The following is a 19,445-nucleotide window of genomic DNA, read 5'->3' as shown; positions in this document are numbered from 1 at the left end:
GACAGTAGATGTTCAAGAGGACAATGAGTGAAGTCTCCCCTTGAGAGTGGAGGTCAGCCATCTTGACATAAACACTTGACACACGCCAACTTACACACACCACTGGCAACAGGACCAGAGAGGCCGATGGAGTCTGATTTAGTATAGGTACAAGCAGAACCCCAGCAGGATAGAGAAATGAAGATAGGATGAAATACGAGGGAAACCAAGACGGATCACAGGGTGAAGACAGACCGGTCAGAGGGGCTAAACAATATAAAATAGCAGCCCCCTTTGCTTTCTCTCCCCCTCATTCCATCTGGAAAGTCTGCATGTTGGTGAGTGCGTCTGTGACATTCAGCAAACACCCTCCTTCACCTTTGTCCCTTGACATTGTTGGGTAGGGTTCAGCCCAAACTGGGGTCTCAAACACCCACCACGGGGCCCCTTGTGCTTGTGGAGGCTCTTTCCACTGGCCATACTTTTTAGTATGTATGCGTGTATGTATGCGTGTATGTATGCGTGTATGTATGCGTGTATGTATGCGTGTATGTATGCGTGTATGTATGCGTGTATGTATGTATGCGTGTATGTATGTATGCGTGTATGTATGCGTGTATGTATGCGTGTATGTATGCGTGTATGTATGCGTGTATGTATGTATGCGTGTATGTATGTATGCGTGTATGTATGCATGTATGTATGCGTGTATGTATGCATGTACGTATGTGTATGTGTGTGTGTGTGTATGTGTGTGTATGTATGTGTGTGTGAACCCACTACGCCATGGGCCTCTAATAGGCACTTCATCATGGGGGGAGTGACACGGTTTGGGCCCAGGGTGAGAGTTAAACAGCTGGGCGCTGTCTGCCTCACCTCTGCTCTCCACTGCTGTGTGGCTCTACTGACTGGATATTTGATTGTTCTAGCAGGGAGAGATGGGGCTGAGATGATGACAGAGTCAGATGGATTAGATAGACAGACAGCAGAAGATAGCTTAGCCCCTGAAGTGTCAGCAGGTGACTGGCCCACATGCTTGGCTTGGAGAATGTCCCTGGACAGGAGTGTCAGATCATCGCGTGATGCTGCTGGATCATAAAACCACCATGTCCATGACAGAGCTGCCTGCTTTCTCTAATCTTCAAATCAATCTACTGGGCTCAGATGCTTCATCCTTGTGCACAGGTTAAAGGGTTCATGGTAAAAAATAGCTCAGGTCAGGGTAATGCAGGGCAATAGTTATTCAATGAGCATTACATTCTAAGTAATAACCTCCATGCTGTACATCTCAGCAAAAATCTATTGAAAACAAAAATCAATATCGTTCATCAAAAAAAATAAAAATTCTTCCACACTTCACACATTGCAGTTCGGGGCCCATTCAAAATGACTATGGATTCAAGGATGAAGGCTAGACTGTACAGCACACTCCACTGGCTTCCAGTCGAAGCTCACATCATCTTCAAGACCCTGGTGCTTGCCTATGGAGCAGCAAGGGGTTACTGCCCCTCCTTACCTTCAGGCTATTCTCAAATACTACATCCCCAACCAGAGCACTCCGTTCCACCAACTTTGGTCTCTTTGCACTCCCTCCCCTACGGGAGGGTAGCTCCCGCACAGCCTAGTCAAAGCTCTTCTCTGTCCTGGCATCCCAATGGTGCAACAAGCTTCCCCCTGAAGTCAGGACAGGAGAGTCCCTGCCCATCTTCCGAAAACATTTAAAGAGCACCTTAAATACCTCGCCGCCATTGGACTCGGGAACAGTGGAAACGCTTCACCATCTCGATGGACGAATCTGGGTTTGGCGGATGCCAGGTGAACGCTACCTGTCAGTATGACAATGCCCCCGTGCACAAAGCAAGGTCCATACAGAAAAGGTTTGACGAAATCGGCAAGGAAGAACTTGCCTGGCCTGCACAGAGCCCTGACCTCAACCCCATCGAACACTTTTGTGATGAATTGGAACGCCGACTGCAAGCCAGGCCTCACTAATGCTCGTGGCTGAATGGAATCCCCATAGCAATGTTCCAACATCTAGTGGAAAGCCTTCCCAGGAGAGTGGAGGCTGTTATAGCAGCAAAGTGGGGACCAACTCCATATTAATGCCCATGATTTTGGAATGAGATGTTCGATGAGCAGTTGTCCACACACTTTTGGTCATGTAGTGTATCTTAAGATGAATTCACTAATTGTAAAATGCTCTGGATAAGAGTGTCTGCTAAATTACTAAAATCTCAAATGTACAGTATAGCGAAAGAAATGCCTACCCGGATCACATATCTGTGTACCATACTATGTAGCTTCACATTTCATCTAATTCAGAACAGAGAACTTGAGAGCAAATCTGTGGCGAGAGGAGTCTCCTCAGATCATGAAGCCTGGGGCTGAGGTGCATTGCAGTGACGAGCAGAGTGGATATGGAGGATCAGGTAGGATGTGTGTGTGTGTGCGTGCGAGAGCGAGAGAGTCAGTGGGTCTGGGGTCTGATTCATGCAGAGCTGACAGGCGCGCACAGTGCAGCTTGTTTCCACTCTCTCGGGGTCCTTTGTGTACGTGGCTCATTCCAGCACCGACAGCAGCTCCACGGGCGTGCTGGCCAATCACCTAGCATCCTGTCGTCACTAGAGCCCGACCGATAAATAGGTTGACTGATATTATCAGCCGATACCAGCCTTGCACAGAAATATTTGTTATTATATACAGTACATAGAATAAACAAATATGTCTGCTCATTTGCAGTAATTTTTTGTTTTGTTCAACTGTTCTACAAGCTGCTCATTGAACATCATTCAGCCCGTAAGTCACGACGTGAGAGAGTGGGCATGGCGGTTTGACGCTGAGTAGCTTGCCACAGCCAGCGACAGCGTATTTCAAATCAGTAAATAATCAGAAGTACACTTCACCAAGCCAGCAGCCCTGTACTCATCACATGCTTACTTAACCTGTTATGGCTAGGGGGCAGTATTTTCACGGCTGGATAAAAAACGTACCCGATTTAATCTGGTTACTACTCCTGCCCAGTAACTAGAATATGCATATAATTATTGGCTTTGGATAGAAAACACTCCAAAGTTTCTAAAACTGTTTGAATGGTGTCTGAGTATAACAGAACTCAAATGGCAGGTCAAAACCTGAGAGATTCCTTTACAGGAAGTGGCCTGTCTGACCATTTCTTGAACTTCTTTGCCATCTCTATCTTTTACAAAGGATCTCTGCTCTAACGTGACACTTCCTACGTCTTCCATGGGCGCTCAGAGCCCGGGAAAAACCTGAATGTCGTCATCCCAGCCCCAGGCTGAAACACATTATCGCCTTTCTCAAGTGGCCGATCAAGGGACTGTGGGCTTAGGCGCGTGCCCTGGCCGCCCCCGTCTTTGTGATTTTTCCTCTGTTTGCCGAAAAGGAGATTCCCGGTCGGAATATTATCGCTTTTTACGAGATAAATTGCATAAAAATTGATTTTAAACAGCGGTTGACATGCTTGAAAGTACGGTAATGGAATATTTAGAATTTTTTTGTCACGAATTGCGCCATGCGCACGACCCTGATTTACCATTTCGGATAGTGTCTGGGACGCACGAACAAAACGCCGCTATTCGGATATAACGATGGATTATTTTGGACCAAACCAACATTTGTTATTGAAGTAGCAGTCCTGGGAGTGCATTCTGACGAAGACAACAAAAGGTAATCAAACTTTTATAATAGTAAATCTGATTTTGGTGAAGGCTAAACTTGCCGGGTGTCTAAATAGCTAGCCCGTGATGGCTGGGCTATGTACTTAGAATATTGCAAAATGTGCTTTCACCAAAAAGCTATTTTAAAATCGGACATATCGAGTGCATAGAGGAGTTCTGTATCTATAATTCTTAAAATAATTGTTATGCTTTTTGTGAACGTTTATCGTGAGTAATTTAGTAAATTGTTATCAAATTCCCCGGAAGTTTGCGGGGGTATGCTAGTTCTGAACGTCACATGCTAATGTAAAAAGCTGTTTTTTGATATAAATATGAACTTGATTGAACAAAACATGCATGTATTGTATAACATAATGTCCTAGGGTTGTCATCTGATGAAGATCATCAAAGGTTAGTGCTGCATTTAGCTGTCTTCTGGGTTTTTGTGACATTATATGCTAGCTTGAAAAATGGGTGTCTGATTATTTCTGGCTTGGTACTCTGCTGACATAATCTAATGTTTTGCTTTCGCTGTAAAGCCTTTTTGAAATCGGACAGTGTGGTTAGATAAAGGAGAGTCTTGTCTTTAAAATGCTGTGAAATAGTCATATGTTTGAAAAATTGAAGTTTTTGTATTTTTGAGGAATTTGTAATTCGCGCCACGCCTATCATTGGATATTGGAGCAGGTGTTCCGCTAGCGGAACGTCTAGATGTAAGAGGTTAACATTAGCTGGCTAGCCAGCAATGTAGTTAAGCTTTGTCTAGCCAGTAAGGTAGTTAGCCTAGCTAGCAAGCAAACTTTTTTATGTGCCTTTTTTATGTTCTTATGTGCCGACACTGGACTGGCGCCAAAGTGAACTCATCCTTGATACAAAAATAACACAGTTACTGCCTGGGCCTATTATGTTAGTGGGCATATTTGTTTTTTTTCCAAAATACACAATCTGCAAAAAGAAAGACAGTTGATGTAGATCTATGATTCAAACCATGTGTTTGCATTCATGAGAAAATGTTTTCGTAATGAACAGCTAGCGTGTATTTGCCGGAACAATCTTTCATTGCGGGGTTGCCATAAAGTGTTTCTTTACATGACATTTGATTGTTGTAAAGCACTGTAGTGAATCTACTCAATACAAATGCTAATGCTGACATATAGTGGTGACATTACAAACTGCATGTTACTGCATTTCACTGCATAGTTTGAACTGGTGAACAGCGCAGTTTCAGATTTACTTTGAGACAAAGTTGAATTCATTCAGTCCTTGTTTATTTGTGTTCTTGATGTGCTTCAGCACAAAAACGTCTGCATTCTTCTAGAAAAATATTTAAGTTGTACCTAATGTGGAAAACTGTTTTGTATTTAGAGGGTATGATTACTGTTCGGTGGTTATATAACCACAAATAACTAAATGTAAAATCACATTTATTTTAAGAAATCATAATTTAGTGCATCTGTTAATCTTCGGAGAACAACGTGTAAAAATAAAGAATTCATTCCACCTCAAAAAATTTTTTTATAAAAAAAAAAACACCAACAGCAGGGATGGAAATTTCAGTCAATTTTGCTGCCAACAAAACTGACCGTCATTAACCGGTCAACAAAGTTACATTTTTTTTTTAAAACAGTAAAATGACGTGACCAACTGAAAATACTACCAGAGGTCTGTATATAATGACGACATGCTTATGTTGCCGCCCTAACAACGGGAGTCGTCCCAAGGCGAGAAGGCAGGAGAAAGCTTGGGCCCAGAATAAGCCCATAGAAACGCATTGTACAGATTTTGGCGAGTGAAACCTCTCCCTTCTTCCTCTGATACCATGCATGCATACAAGGACCAGACATTTTTCATTAAGAGCTTAATGGAAACATGCAACAATAGCAAGCCTATCGTCTTCCAGGAAAAAGGCTATAGCCTATTATTGACCATGTAACTCCTGTAGTTTTCAAACATTTGCCAAAATGCAATTTGTGGGAAACAGTCCTAAACAGCGCACCTCACGCGAGCAGTTCCATATGTGACAGAGATGAAAATCTCCATTAGAAACTTAGAAAGAGGGGGAACATAATAGCAACTACAATAATAGGTTGTTAATATGACTAGGATTGTCACTTTGGCTTATGGACAATGAAAGATAGTTGATATGAAAACCAATGGAACAATGGCATGAGGAAGTCTTTATAAAATAATTGCCTCCACGTTCCTACGGATGGATTTTTGCATAGCTACTTTGAAGCCAGGTAAAACATGCCTCATTATTTGAAGTCAAGTAAACCGTTCAGGTGTCAAACAATTATACCGCTTCAATCTCCCATTGCAGAGTGGTGGGGGACGCGCCGATAGTCTACCGTAGGCAGGCTAAAGCCCACGCATCCGAACGGCGAATGGGAGGCGCGCTTTACGAGTTGAGATTGGGGGGAAAAAAGAGCTAAATTTTTTAAATCGTGGCAACCAACGTTTTTAACAAGATTGCATTTAGAATTTTCATTTCTTGCTCAGTGACTGGGCTTACAAAAGCTGGTTTCACTCCAGTAACCTACAGGCTTCATGAGGAGCCACTCTCACGCTGTCTGACAGGTGGTAGGCTATTCTGCTCCTCAAACTAGGCTCTGTATGCTGTGCACATGTGATAAATAAAATGCATGATGAGTAACAAAAATACACACGGGCCAATTTAATTCCACCAAATGATGCAAATTAACCTATAGACCGATAAACATGAACGGTCAAATGTATTTTCGGCAGTTAACCAATTAACATCCCTAATCGGCAGATATATCTGTAGATCAGTGACTTTTGCCTAACTAAAAATCGGTAACAGACCCAAAAATCCTATATCGTCGGGCTCTAGTCGTCACCCTTGATTCAGTGACATCATAGCACTGCACCCATGTTCAGTGACCCACAAAACGGAGGGATTCGCAACATATCCCTTTTCTGCACTGCACACCCCATCCATGGGATATGCATAAATCAGTAAAATGGTAGAAACCTAAAGGCAACTGGACTATTCTCAGCACTGTGAGTCTCAGAGGGTAAGGTCATTATCCAACGAAGGGAAAGTAATGTGGTTGCCGGTAACATGCCATAAAAGAACATTAAAAAGTTTCAAAACAAAGGTATCTCGGGATCTGACTTGAGTGGCTTGAGGAATGGGTCTCCTGAAAATAGCCCACAAAAAACCTCTGTCCTCCCCCTCCGCCAAGCCAAAGGCAAGCTCGGCATGGACACTGGCTACGCCTGACCTGACAAATGAGGCCGAACAGCCGTTCTAGAATGTAATAAACCTACCCCCACCGACTTCTCACTGAGGGAAGACAGAGAATGGGAATTCTCCCTGCAGTCACTTTCGTCCTGATTTTCCAAGGCCTCCATCACTACAGAATATCACATCGGTTATTGAGGGGTGGAGATCCCCCTCTGCTGGTGACACTGAGTATCACACTGGATTTGCCGCCCAATGTGAGCGAGGGTGAAGGTGAAAGATGTAGAGTGCTTACCTTGGGCAGGCTGGCCAGTGGGGTGGGGGAGAGGGTCAGCTCACTCTCTGGCTCAGGGGCTGGGATGTCTTCCTTACGCTTGACATCCAGGATCAGCTGGGCAAGGAAGTTCTGCTGGAAGCGAGTCCGTTTGCCCAGAGCACCTGCGGGAAGCGAAGACCTCATCCAATTACCATGTTATACATACACTTCCCTGACCAAAACTGTAGGCCTTCTAAACAGTCAAGCTGTTACTGTATGTTGAGACTGGTCCAAGCCTACTGTACCTACCTATCATGTTCATATCTAGGCCAGAGAGTTCCTTGGCCCGTTGAAAGTGCTCCTTGGCTGGGTTGTACTCATAGTAGGTCAGAGACGTGTAGCCACATTCCAGGTGGAACTGGATGGACAGGTTCCGGAGGGTTCCCTCAGAGAACAGAGACTCATACTTCATTACTGCAGAGAAGATGAGGTAAAAGGATGAGAAGATGACCTATTTCAGTTAAAACCTAGAATAAGTTGCATAGATTTAATAAGCTATTATCAGTTAACAGAGTAAAAAAAAACAACACAGACCTTGAGGAGACACATTAAAGAGACAAATGGACAGCGGAGAAGAGAAAAGGTGTTTTGGCTTCGTCCTATCAGTTTAGTCTCGTTCAAGGCCGTGCGTGGTGTGGAAATTATCCCTGGCTCCTAATGTGTATAATTCACGACGCCACGTACCCTCGCGCTCCCCCATTCAACATTTATGAGGCAGCCTAGGCCCATGCCAGAGAGATTTACTCTGCGCCTTGTGTGTCACCTTCACTGCAGCTATTTCACACCAGGAAATGAGCTTCCTGGGCTGTTGTGACATGTGCAACGGGAGGGGGAACTTTTGTAAGGATAAAACAACACAACAGCCGTGTTGGGTTAGAGCTGCTACACCTTGACGGACGGTAGTTAAGACGATGACAAAGGAACAGAGGGGGATGAAAGAAAAGGTGTAAGTCCTTACCCAATTTCAAATTTGGATCAGAGAAAGCAAATAGGTGTCGTGACCAATCCCTTTGCATTGCTAGGTTGCCAGGGAGCATGGGATCTGCTCTGAAACACACATCCTTGACAGAGCACGATATTCAGATCAGGTGATACTGTACCTCCCCACCCATTTCACTTAGCCTCAAAACGTTTTCTATTTCATACCTACTGATCATGGCCCTTGCAGCATGACATCGCAAGCAACCACATAACATTAGCATGGGCCAACACAGGACAAATGAGCAAATACCTTTATGGGTTTACTGCTAATCCTTTTATTAGGTCTGTTATTTGGTCATTGTTAGAATGAACATTGATTTATTAATTCTCAGGAAATGTTATTGTAGGGTGAAAGAGACCAAAGAGAGACCACAATAACAGTCGGTGTTGAAATAACGTACATTATTGTATCCGATCCTCAGTGTCAACTCAAAACCAACAGCAAAGCGTATGGGAGAAAGAGAAAATGGATTGTAAAAATCCCCTTTTCCATCTGCATGCCTTTCACACCTCAGAGCTCATAGAGCAGTAAAAGGGATTGTGTGGTCTTTCACTGGCTGCACCTCTGGAATTTGGATTGGCTGTGTTTCATAGCCTGTAGAGCCACGCCACCCTTCATACTCACCCGACACACACACACACACACACACAAAAAAGTGAACCCACGTAGAAAGCAGAGGTGAACTTTAATTAAGCAACACAACCTTAAACCGTGGTCTGCGACTACTGACCTAGTAGCAGGTCTATACAATAGGATAAACCAATGGGCAAACAAGTGGACGTAATGAGCTCAAACCACCCTGAAACGAAGGGGAAGGTGAAACAGAAAATTGATTTCAAGAGGGATTCCCTTTAGTCTCATTCCCACTATTTCTTCAATTGTATATGCTGCTCAATCCCTTGACTTTGTGGCCCTGATGACATGGATCACCCCAGAGAACACTGCTACTCCAGCTGCTCTCCATCTGACTACGTTTTCTGGCCGTCGAGGTGGTGGCACAATGCTACTCATTTCTCCTAACTGGAGATTCTCTCACCTGCCCATCTGCTCATTGAATTCCATGCCGTCAATGTCACTTGTACACTCAAGCTTAATATTGTTGTCATCTATCGCCCACCAGGTGCCCTTGGAGAGTTACTCAATTAGCTTGACTCCTTGATACATTCGACTCATATCTCCGCTTGGATGTTGGTCCACCACCTCATGCTCAACCTCGACAAGACGAAACTGCTCTTCCTCTCGTGGAAGGCCTACCCGCTAAAAAACTTCTCCGTCACGGTTGACAACTCCACAACGTCGCCCTCCGAGTGTGCAAAGAACCTTGGTGTGACACTGGACAACACCCTGTTGTTCTCTGCAAACATCAAAGCAATGACTCGATCCTGCAGGTTTATGCTCCACAACATCCGTAGAGCATGACCCTACGTCACACAGGAAGCGGCACAGGTCCTAATCCAGGCACATGCCATGTCCCATCTGGACTACTGCAACTTGTTATTGGCTGGGCTCCCCGCTTGTGCCGTCAAACCCCTGTACCTTATCCAGAACGCTGCAGCCCGCCTGGTTTCAACCTTCCCATGTTCTCCTATGTCACCCCGTTCCTCCGCACACTCCTCTGGCTTCCAGTCAAAGCTCGCATCCACTACAAGATCATGGTGCTTACCTACGGAGCAGCAATGTGAACTGATCCCACCCACCCCACTCCCCCCTTTCCTAGCTTTGACTTTGCTGATAACTACTTTGAGGAAAAGTGTACTTACTATGCCTGTGATATGTGGTTGTCTCACCTACACTACATGACCAAAAAAGTGTGGGGACACCTGCTCATCGAACATCTCATTCCAAAACCATGGGCATTAATATGGAGATGGTCCTCCCTTTGCTGCTATCAGCCTCTACTCTTCTGGGAAGGCTTTCCACTAGATGTTGGAACATTGATGCAGGGACTTGTTTCCATTCAGCCACAAGAGCATTAGTGACGTCGGGCACTGATGTTGGGCGATTAGGCCTGGCTCAAGGTCGGCGTTCCAATTCATCCCAAAGGTGTTTGATGGGGTTGAGGTTCTTCCACACAGAGTTTTTCAAACCATTTCTGTATGGTGCACATGGCCATTGTGCACGTGGGCATTGCTGAAACAAGAAAAAGTGCCTTCCCCAAACTGTTGGAAGCACAGAATTGTCTAGAATGTCATTGTATGCTGTAGTGTTAAGATCTCCCTTCACTGGAGCTAAGGGGCCTATCCCAAACCATGAAAAACAGCCCCACACCATTATTCCTCCTCCACCAAACTTCAAAGTTGGCACTGCATTCAGGCAGGTAGCGTACACCTGGCATCCGCCAAACACAGAATTGTCCGCCGGACTGCCAGATGAAGGCCTTGCGCATGGTGATCTTAGGCTTGTGTGCGGCTGCTCAGCCATGGAAACCCATTTCATGAAACTCCCAACAAACAGTTCTTGTGCTGATGTTGCTTCCAGGGGCAGTTTGGAACTCGGTAGGGAGTGTTGCAACCAAGGACAGATGATTTTTACGCACTACACGCTTCAGCACTCGGCGGTCCCGTTCTGTGAGCATGTGTGGCCTACCACCTTGCGGCTGAGCCATTGTTGCTCCTAGACGCTTCCACGTCACAATAACAGCACATACTGTTGTCCGGGTCAGCTCTAGCAGGGCAGAAATGTGATGAACTGACTTGTTAGAAAGGCGGCATCCTATGATGGTGCCACGTTGAACGTCACTGAGCTCTTGAGTAAGACCGTTCTACAGACAATGTTTGTCTATGGCGATTACATGGCTGTGTGCTCGATTTTATACACCTGCCAGCAATGGGTGTGGCTGAAATGGCCATATCCACAAATTTTAAGAGGTGTCCACAAAGCTACACTATATATACAAAGGTATCTAAAGATGGATGCACTAAGTCACTCTGGATAAGAGCGTCTGCTAAATGACTGAAATGTCAGATGCAGTAAGAGAGGAAAACTCTTGTGCACCCTGGCTAAACCAATTCATCAACGACATACTCCTTTATACATAAACAATAGATAATATGTCATGTGTTTCACCAGTGATTTGTTGCCCACCACTGCGGTGAAAGTGAGTGATAAGGACAGAGCAGTCAATATACCCACCACAGAGGGCAAAAGAGAATAGCACAACAACCAAGCCAAGTCATTTCTTCACAGTTCACACAACATCGGGGGCTTTGGGCACTCAATCTGTCAAGAGCGAGAGGTGCAAAGCGCAGGAGAACCAACACCTGTGTTTGTGTCACGTGTTAGGTGTCAGGTGTTTTAGTCATGCTCAATCAACCATCACTTGGGAGAATACAGAGGACTTGGATTTTTATAACATGCACTATGACCATTAGCAAACGTCTCAGTGAACAATTTTTTTAAATTAAAATTAAATATGGCGGTACATAATTCCCTTTGTGAGAGAAAATATTGTGATAGATTGCTTTCAGAATCTGACATCCCCTTCTTTATGCGAAAACCTCAGCAGAGCTGCTCACAGGCAAACATAACATTTCCCTAACATTAAAGCAACGTGTTTGGCAGCAGGACTGGCATCAGCAACTCCCTCCTGGGTGCAGTGGCCCAGCAGCAGTTCCCCCAGCAGCACCTGGCGACCTCTCAAACTGGAGCAGATTTCAACCCTCGCTGTGTTGATGCATAGATCTGGCTGGGCACTGGAGGTGTCAGCGCAGCAGCTTGGGTTTTTCCACACAACCCCGGCCACTGTGTTCATCTGCTGTTATCCTTCTTTCCTTGTTTGTGCTGGAACATTGAGCGCATATAGACAAGACGTTAAGACGGTGTGTTGTGTCAGACAAGGAAAAAACGACTTCTATGACAGTCAAACTGACAGGATGTATCACACTGTCCGAGTATCCCAATACTCTGCTACTCACTACAAGAGCCAGTGCTATATTCAGTACCAGTGCCTCTTCTCATCCACCATTATAACTCCATGCGGGAGAGGTGGGGGCTTGCTGCAGTGTGCCAACCTAAAAAGACCGGTACCATTCTCCTCAATACACCTAGGGCTACCTCCCATTGTTGAGGAAATTAGGGCTTTCGCTGCACTGCTCACAAAAGCCATTGAGGGGGCGGGCTGCCTGGCACCAGTACCAATGTTTAGATGCCCCACTCCCACCAGCATGCCCTGGTGCCTCAGCCCACACAGAGCCCTGGGTGCAGGCTGAGGCAGGGCTGATCCATCTTGCTGGCGTCTCTCCTAGGTTCTGATTAGATCAGAGCCAGACTGGAGTTCCACAGGCAGGCTGACTGACTTCATCCTCCAGGTGGGGGAGAGAGCAACTTCAACGAAGCTGATGTTTCCCTCCTCCGCCTACCCAATTCCCTCACTCCCTCCCTTCCATGCCCCTGTCAGTATGAGTCATACAGCGGCGGTCAGGCCCCTCAGTAGTCAAACAGGAGTTTTCATGCAAACGCAGGTCCTAATACAGAGGGAAACACGGGGGTCATAGATGGATACAGGTATAATCCTCAACCCAAACCAGCTCTGCAGAATGGCCATGTAGAACGCGGCCACCGTCTGACTTGGATTTACAGCGACGTAGCTACAAGGTTGAATGGTAATGGATCATGTGCCTCTCTGCCTGTGATTCAGAGGCGAGACATCTCAGAGTTCCATCTGTAGCAGGGATCGAATATGTTCCATTTGTCGCTCCATTCCCGTTTCTATGCATTCCTCAATTTGTTTGTCTACCCCCCTCTTCATTTCTACTCTTCCCGCCATCTTTCCCTATCCCTCTCTCCGCCCAGTTAAAGTGTTGAGCGGGAGGACAGATGCCATGGCTCCTCTTCCAGGACTAAGGATGGGGCTTGTCGCCGCCTCTCCCAAGAGCAGGCCAACGAGGCGAACCACTTTCCCAGATGCCCCATTAAAGCTAGACGAATGTCTCTCCCCGTTGCCCCGGGTGGAAAACCCAGCGCCTCCAACCACACTTAACAAATCACAGATTCCACTCCACACAGAGGCCCTCGGTCCCTGCAGCTAGATAAAATAACCTTCCCAGTTGAAAGAAATTGTCAGTCTAAGTTCTCAAAATAGGCTAGATACAAAACATAGGCTATAATGAAATAACCCTGTGCCCTCCAACATTACTCGTTATTAAGTTATATTTACGGAATACTATCGTTCCAAGAGGTCAGGTAGGCCTATTACTTAATTGATGTGAATAGACCAATGTGTACTATATCAGGATAAATGAACAGGTGTGTTTTCTGCATTGAACAAATGATCAGTTCTTCAATTTAATAAACATTTGACATATTCATTTTGGAAATAGAGACCATTACTAAAGCCCCTAGGACCACGGGACGGTTGAGCTAACGTAGGCTAATGCGATTAGCTTGAGGTTGTAAGTAACAAGAAAACTTCCTAGGACCAAGACATATCTGATATTGGCAGAAATCTTAAATTCTTGTTATCTAACTGCACTGTCCAACTTACAGTGCGTTTTACAGTGAAAGAATACCATACTATTGTTTGAGGAGAGTGCACAGTTTTGAACATAAAGTAATTAATAAACAAATTAGCCACATTTGGGCAGTCTTGATACATTTTGAAATGAAATGCAATGGTTCATTGGATCAGTCTAAAACTTTGCACATGCACTGCTGCCATCTAGTGGCCAAAATCTAAATTGCACCTGGGCTGGAACAATACATTATGGCCCCTCTCACATTTCAAAGACAGTACAAAAAAAAGAACTGTTGGCTTTTTCTTATCTTTCACCAGATCTATTGTGTTATATTCTCCTACATTCCTTTCACATTTCCACAAACTTCAGTGTTTACTTTCAAATGGTACCAATAATATGCATATCATTGCTTCAGTCCTGAGCTACAGGCAGTTAGATTTGGGTATGTCATTTTAGGAAAAATTTGAAAAAAGGGGGCGGATCCTTATGAGGTTTTAAAGGAAAGATTCACCCATTTTGCATATGATGCTAAACTCATACCGGCTGTATATCAGCCTGCTTGATATACATCGCTCAGAGACTAACAAAAACGATGTAACATTCAAAATAGGTAAATCTTTCCTTTAAGTGAACTCTTGAAAATAGATAAGTGGAGCACATTAACTTCACCTTTTCCCCTCACTTTCATGGGTGTAATCATTACTCATTCTGTTTTGCAATGAAAAATTTAGTTTATTGGACAGATTCAGGTAGCTCCCCCCATTTGCTGAACCTGTCCAATAGAAACACCAGTTTCCATTGCAAAACCGGACAGTTTGGCAACTGTTTGGAGTACTGATTACACCCATGGTATCAAGTCAAATGCTTTTGGTGCCCTTCCTGAGGTAACAATCAATAGATGACTAGCTCTCACAAAAGACGGGGCAATTGATTGGTTAGCTTGTGCAGTGTTCTCTGAAGTCAAGACTCCAAAAGATCTATTCAGCAGAGTATATTTTAATCCTTTCTCAAAGAGATCTCAATTCATTCCCAAATCAGATTACTCATTCTGGGTTTAATCATTTTATATTTGTATGGTTCCCTGCCTCTTCAACGATTAATAGGACTACCTGTTCCTACACTGCAATTCAATGCGAAATTACAAATCCAATGTGCCAGACACAGCAGAGAGGGAGCCAGGGATAATCTAGTGGCAATTTCACCACCAACAGTCTGAAAACTCAGACAGACTAAACAATCTCTGTTCAAGAGCCAATGAAGGCATCACATTGCAGAACTGTCTAAAAAGGAAAAACACCAGCAGCCTCCCTGTTACGGCCTTGGTTGGCAAATTTCCCAGTCAAACGGTCTCTTTCTGATTCCAAACTGAACAGTGGGGGAGAACAAAAAGGTTAGTGCTTTGTCGGCTGTCAGTTTGAGGAAGGGATGTCATCTTTAAGAGGGATATGAAGCGCAGAGGATGTGTCAATGCTGACATGAGCCCTGCTGCGTTGAAATGCTATTATACCTCTGTGGCAAAGCCAGCCACACTCCAAATCTCCCTAAAGTGATTAAGAGCAGTGAGAGATGGGGAGAGAATTAATAAATTGCTCATATTAGGGGTCTGGATCAAAAATGGAGCTAACGTGCTCTTTTCTGTTGAAACAGCACTTATTCCCCCATTCTGATGAGGGGAAATAACAGAATGGCAGAGTCTGTAGAAAAGTAAAATGTCTCAGCTCGGCGTCAACGGTGGTGTCTCCACCATGGACTTGTTGGGTGTTGAATGTCAACATGTCCTTCTATAGCAGGCATGCTTCGCAAACCTGTCATGTTCTCTAGGATGTCTCAAGGTAAAGTCAGCCATCAATATCATGATGCAGGTATTCAGTCATATCATAACTACATAATCTTTCAATAAAAATTGCTACTCAAGCAGAGTTACATGCATTACATTATAACTAGGGCTGACCCCCTTTAGTCAAATGGTCGATTGTTTTGGTCGATAGGCTGTTGGTCGACCAAGATTTCTCTTGTAGAGAAGTCGCAAATATATATACACAGTACCAGTAAAAAGTTTGGACACCTACCCATTCAAGGGTTTCTCTATGTTTTAATATTTTCTACATTTTACGCAGATTGTAAATACTGAAAATATCAAAACTGAAATAACACATATGGAATTATGTAGTAACCAAAAATGGGTAAAACAAATCAATACAATTAATGTTTTAGATTCTGCAAAGTAGCCACCCTCTGCCTTGATAACAGATTTGCGCACTCTTGGCATTCTCTCAACCAGCCTCACCTGGTTGCTGAGCACTTGTTGGCTGCTTGCCCTTCACTCTGCGGTCCAACTCAGCCCAAACCATCTCAATTGGGTTGAAGTCGGGTTATTGTGGAGGCCAGGTCATCTGATGCAGCATTCCATCACTCTCCTTCTTGGTCAAATAGCCCTTACACAGCCTGGAGGTGTGTTGGGATATCATTTGCTTTTCAACAGGACAATAACACATCTGGTTTGCACTTAATGTAACTGGCGTATCGCTGCAGAATGCTGTGGTAGCCATGCTGGTTAAGTGTGCCTTGAATTTTAAATAAATCACAGACAGTGTCACCAGCAAGGCACCCCCACACCATCACACCTCCTCCTCCATACTTCACGGTGGGAACCACATACGGATATCATCCGTTCACCTACTCTGCATCTCACAAAGACACATCTGTCAGAGCCAAAAATCTCGAATTTGGACTCATCAGACCAAAAGGACTGATTTCCACCGGTCTAATGTCCATTGCTCGTGTTTCTTGGCCCAAGCAAGTCTCTTCTTATTGGTGTCCTTTAGCAGTTGTTTCTTAGCAGAAATTGAACTCTGAAGCATTTATTTGGGCTGCAATTTCTGAGGCTGGTAACTCTAATAAACTTATCCTCTGCAGCAGAGGTAACTCTGGATCTTCCTTTCCTGTGGTGGTCCTCATGAGAGCCAGTTTCATCATAGCGCTTGATGGTTTTTGCTATTGCACTTGAAGAAACGTTCAAAGTTCTTGAAATGTTCCAAATTGACTGACCATGTCTTAAAATAATGGACTGTAATTTCTCTTTGCTTATTTGATCTGTTCCTGCCATAATATGGACTTGGTCTTTTACCAAATAGGGCTATCTTCTGTATACCGACCCTGTCACAACAACTGATTGGCTCAAACGCATTAAGGAAATAAATTCCACAACAAGGCACACCTGTTAAATTTAAATTAACACTTTTTTGGTTACTACATGATTCCATATGTGTCATTTCATAGTTGATGTTTTCAGTATTTACAATGTAGACAATATTAAAAAATAAAGAGAAACCCTTGAATGAGTAGGTGTCCAAACTTTTGACTGGTACTGTATATTATAACTATAATTTTTTTATGCACACAAGACAACTGTCTAAATCATGCCTGTCTCAGTGGACTAATCCATTGCAGAGGCCGCGGAGATGGCACACCAGTAGTAAATTCACCATTCTAATCTACAATGTTCATTTGGTAAGGGTAATTTCTGTTAATGTATTTAATATATTATTATTACAGTCTTTTACTGTTCTCATTTTCAGAGTGGCCACGATGTTTGCGGACCGAACAACCAAATGCTACACTTGTAAGGAATGCGTTCTGGTTTATTTCAATCCATTTGATTTGTCAATTCATGAATTATCTTTTGTTTGTAGCGCTCCAGTCAAAGTTGAGTAAGGACCCACACCTGATTACGCATAGAAGTAGAACTAGGCTACCTGGCCTGCACGCAAACGTTGGCCCAGAAATGTGCCAATTTGGGGATCTGATAGTATTTCTGATTGTCTTAACTCACCACCACTAATGAGCTGTGGAGCTTCTCAAAGTAATTTTTTCTTCACCTCAAACAGCAAGCAAATAAAGTCTTATTACATCATCGAGAATGACAATAGTTCCTCAATGTATCCCATTTGAAAAATCTTTCCAGCTCTCCTTTGATTACCACTCACAGGGAGAGTAATAATATGCCTACCTGATTACTTATTATAATTTGTGCAAATAGTCTACAGCTGTGTCTGTCTGGATCTCACAGTAGCAGGAAACTTAGGGCCCTCACTGGCGCAGAATAGGACCAGCGTCGTCCGGGTTAGAGGGTTTGGCTGGGGTAGGCCGTCACAGTAAAACAAGAATTTGTTCTTAACTGGCTTGCCTAGTTAAATAAAAATAGTTGGTAATGGCAAGAAGCTAATTTTAGATTTTTTATTAACCACATGATAATGATTGAGATATGAAACCTTTATAATTTATATGAAACTGTTCCACGAAACTGTGCATAAGAAAATCATACCTGGCACGCAGATCGGTAGCAATGGCACTCCAAATGGAAAAGGTTGCCTATTACCGGCAACTTCAGGAGCTTAACGGTAGACTTTAAGGCCAGCAGCAAGGGTGAGGGTCGGGAAAACATATTTTTTCCCTGGTTATCTTGATGTCTGGCTCCCTCGAGTCACTTGAAAGCTTAATTATTTTAATCAAAGTGTGTTTAAAGCATTAGACAAGCTCATTAGCCTACATACAACATTCGGAAAGTATTCAGACCACTTAATTTTCCACATTGTTACGTTACAGCCTTATTTTAAAATTGATTAAATAGTTTTTCCCCCATCAATCTACACACAATACCCCATAATGACAAAGCAAAAACAGGTTTGTAGAAATTTTCGAAAATGTATTACAAATAAAAAAAACTGATATCACATTTACATAAGTATTCAGACCCTTTACTCAGTACTTTTTTGTAGCACCTTTGGCAGTGATTACAGCCTCGAGTCTTCTTGGGTATGACGCTACAAGCTTGGCACACCTGTGCAAATCCTCTCAAGCTCTTTCAGGTTGGATGGAAGCGTCGCTGCACAGATATTTTCAGGTCTCTCCAGAGATGCTTGATAGGGTTCAAATCCGGGTTCTGGCTGGGCCGGCCATTCAGAGACTTGTCCCGAAGTCACTCCTGCGTTGTCTTGGCTGTATGCTTAGGGTCGTTGTCCTGTTAGAATGTGAACCTTCCCCCCAGTCTGAGGTCCTGAGCGCTCTGGAGCAGGTTTTCATCAAGGATCTCTCTGTACATTACTTTGCTCATCTTTCCCTCGATCCTGACCAATCTCCCAGTCCCTGCTGCTGAAAAATATCCCCACAAATGATGCCGTCATCACCATGCTTCACAGTAGGGATGGTGCCAGATTTCCTCCAGACGTGACTCTTGGCATTCAGGCCAGAGTTCAATCTAGGTTTCATCTGACCAGAGAAACAAGCTTCTCATGGTCTGAGTCCTTTAGGTGCCTTTTGGCAAACACCAACCTGGGCTGTCATGTGCCTTTTACTGTGGAGTGGCCACTCCACCATAAAGGCCTGATTGGCGAAGTGCTGCGGAAATGGTTGTCCTTCAGGAAGGTTCTTCCATCTCCACAGAGGAACTCTGGAGCTATCAGAGTGACCATCGGATTCCTGGTCATCTCCCTGATGAAGGCCCTTCTCCCCCGATTGCTCAGATCGGCCAGCTCTAGGAAGAGTCTTGATGGTTCTAAACTTCTTCCATTTAAGAATGGAGGCCACTGTATTCTTGGGGACCTTCAATGCTACAGACATTTTTTGGTACCCTTCCCTAGATCTGTCGACCTCATGGCTTGGTTTTTGCTCTGACATGCATTGTCAACTGTGGGACCTTATATAGACAGGTGTGTGCCTTTCCAAATCATGTCAAATCAATTGAATTTACCACAGGTGGACTCCAATCAAGTTTTAGAATGATTATCAATGGAAATAATTTCAAGTCTCATCACTTAGGTAAGTAAGGTAGTTC

The 19,445-nt window shown here is 44.0% G+C and overlaps 1 protein-coding gene across 2 annotated transcripts in view; it reads right to left on the bottom strand.

Annotated features, from left to right (window-relative positions):
• Positions 1–19,445, bottom strand: part of ttc27 (tetratricopeptide repeat domain 27) — a 135,648-nt gene that overhangs the window by 86,012 nt on the left and 30,191 nt on the right. For both annotated transcript variants that reach the window (XM_014154511.2, XM_014154512.2), the window contains exons 6-7: positions 7,427–7,591; positions 7,157–7,299 (exon numbers count right to left, since the gene is read on the bottom strand). In XM_014154511.2, coding sequence (XP_014009986.1) covers positions 7,157–7,299; positions 7,427–7,591 — 308 coding nt within the window. The remainder of the gene's footprint in view (positions 1–7,156; positions 7,300–7,426; positions 7,592–19,445) is intronic.

The sequence above is a fragment of the Salmo salar genome, chromosome ssa18 (assembly GCF_905237065.1).
Source record: "Salmo salar chromosome ssa18, Ssal_v3.1, whole genome shotgun sequence".
NCBI classification, from domain to species: domain Eukaryota; kingdom Metazoa; phylum Chordata; class Actinopteri; order Salmoniformes; family Salmonidae; genus Salmo; species Salmo salar.
Note: the sequence above shows the minus strand (reverse complement) of the source record. Positions and strands in the feature narration are given on the sequence as shown.